At 43.1% G+C, this 1,185-nt stretch overlaps 1 protein-coding gene across 1 annotated transcript; it reads right to left on the reverse strand.

The window, feature by feature from the left end:
• Window positions 1-208: 208 nt before the first annotated feature.
• On the reverse strand, window positions 209-613 carry LOC310865211 (fatty acid-binding protein, adipocyte-like; the record flags this gene model as incomplete). The annotated part of the gene is made up of 1 exon (XM_083774235.1): window positions 209-613. The coding sequence occupies one exon, from the start codon at window positions 611-613 to the stop codon at window positions 209-211; it is 405 nt and encodes a 134-aa protein (XP_083630361.1).
• Window positions 614-1,185: the final 572 nt, after the last annotated feature.

A 1,185-nucleotide genomic window follows, 5' to 3' on the forward strand; every position in this document is an offset into this window, starting at 1 on the left:
AGACAGGGAAGAACATATGCAGCAAAGGGCCACAGCCCCCCCTGAGACCCCCCCCCCCCACACACACACACACACACACACACACACACACACACACACCCCAGAAACATTTCATTGACAGTATTGATTAGTGATTTGTTGCAGATGTAATGGACAAATGAACAATATGACTTTATTTGGACTTTGCTGGTATATGGTAACAGAAATGTTATGCCTCCCTCTCGTATGTCCTTACAGCCACAATATCGTCCATGACACAATTCACTATCAGCTTCCCATCTCGAATTTCTCGCTCCAGTGTGGTGCCTTTGCCGTCCCAGGTCTGTTTCTGCACCAGCTTGCCGTTCTCCAGGGTAACGAGGGTCTTTGTGTGTCTGTCGTCTGCGGTCGTCTCATCAAATTCCTCGTCGAGTTTGAACTTGACCTCCATTGTTTTGAACGTGCTCTGTGATTTCATGGTGATAATGCCGGCGGCGTCAATGCTCACCAGCAGATTAGGTTTCACCTTGTTGGCCACTTGCCGAGTTGCGAAGCCGACACCTATTGCCTTCATGTATTTGTCAAAGTTCTCGCTGGCAGTCATCCTCCAGTTTCCAACGAATTGCTCGACCATGATGGTGGAGGTGTAGTGTTGACCACAAGCTGTGAGTGATCAAAGTTCAGGGTTCTGGAGTGAAGGGCAACACATCCACATTCCACACACAGAAACATCAACTTTATGTTTTAATATGGAAGTCAAAGAGACGGTGCTCACACTTAAATCCTGTCTAAATTTGGAGTCCATACATCATTGATACATCATTGATAGATCATAGATTAATTATGTCACAGGCTGGTCATGCAAAGTCCGAGACCCAAATCACGTTCAACCCAGATTTGGCTCAAACAATGGGTTAAATTCAGTGGTGGAAAGTAACTAACTACAGGTAAGTAGTTAGTATTTAAAAGTATTTAAAGTATTTAAAAATATCTGTACTACTACTCCACTACATTTCAGAGGCAAATACATTTATTTGAAAACTTTAGTTACTAGTTACTTAGTAGATTGAGTGAATTGTGAATCCCTACTCTCCTTCAAAACCAATATGCTTCAGAAACACTGATCTCACTGATACCATTGAGCCAGCTCCAAGGTTTAATGGCTTTTTATGACTTTGTCATCTTCGATCCAAAAGGTGTCCACAT

This window comes from Protomyctophum parallelum (assembly GCF_964188405.1).
Source record: "Protomyctophum parallelum genome assembly, chromosome: 10".
NCBI classification, from domain to species: domain Eukaryota; kingdom Metazoa; phylum Chordata; class Actinopteri; order Myctophiformes; family Myctophidae; genus Protomyctophum; species Protomyctophum parallelum.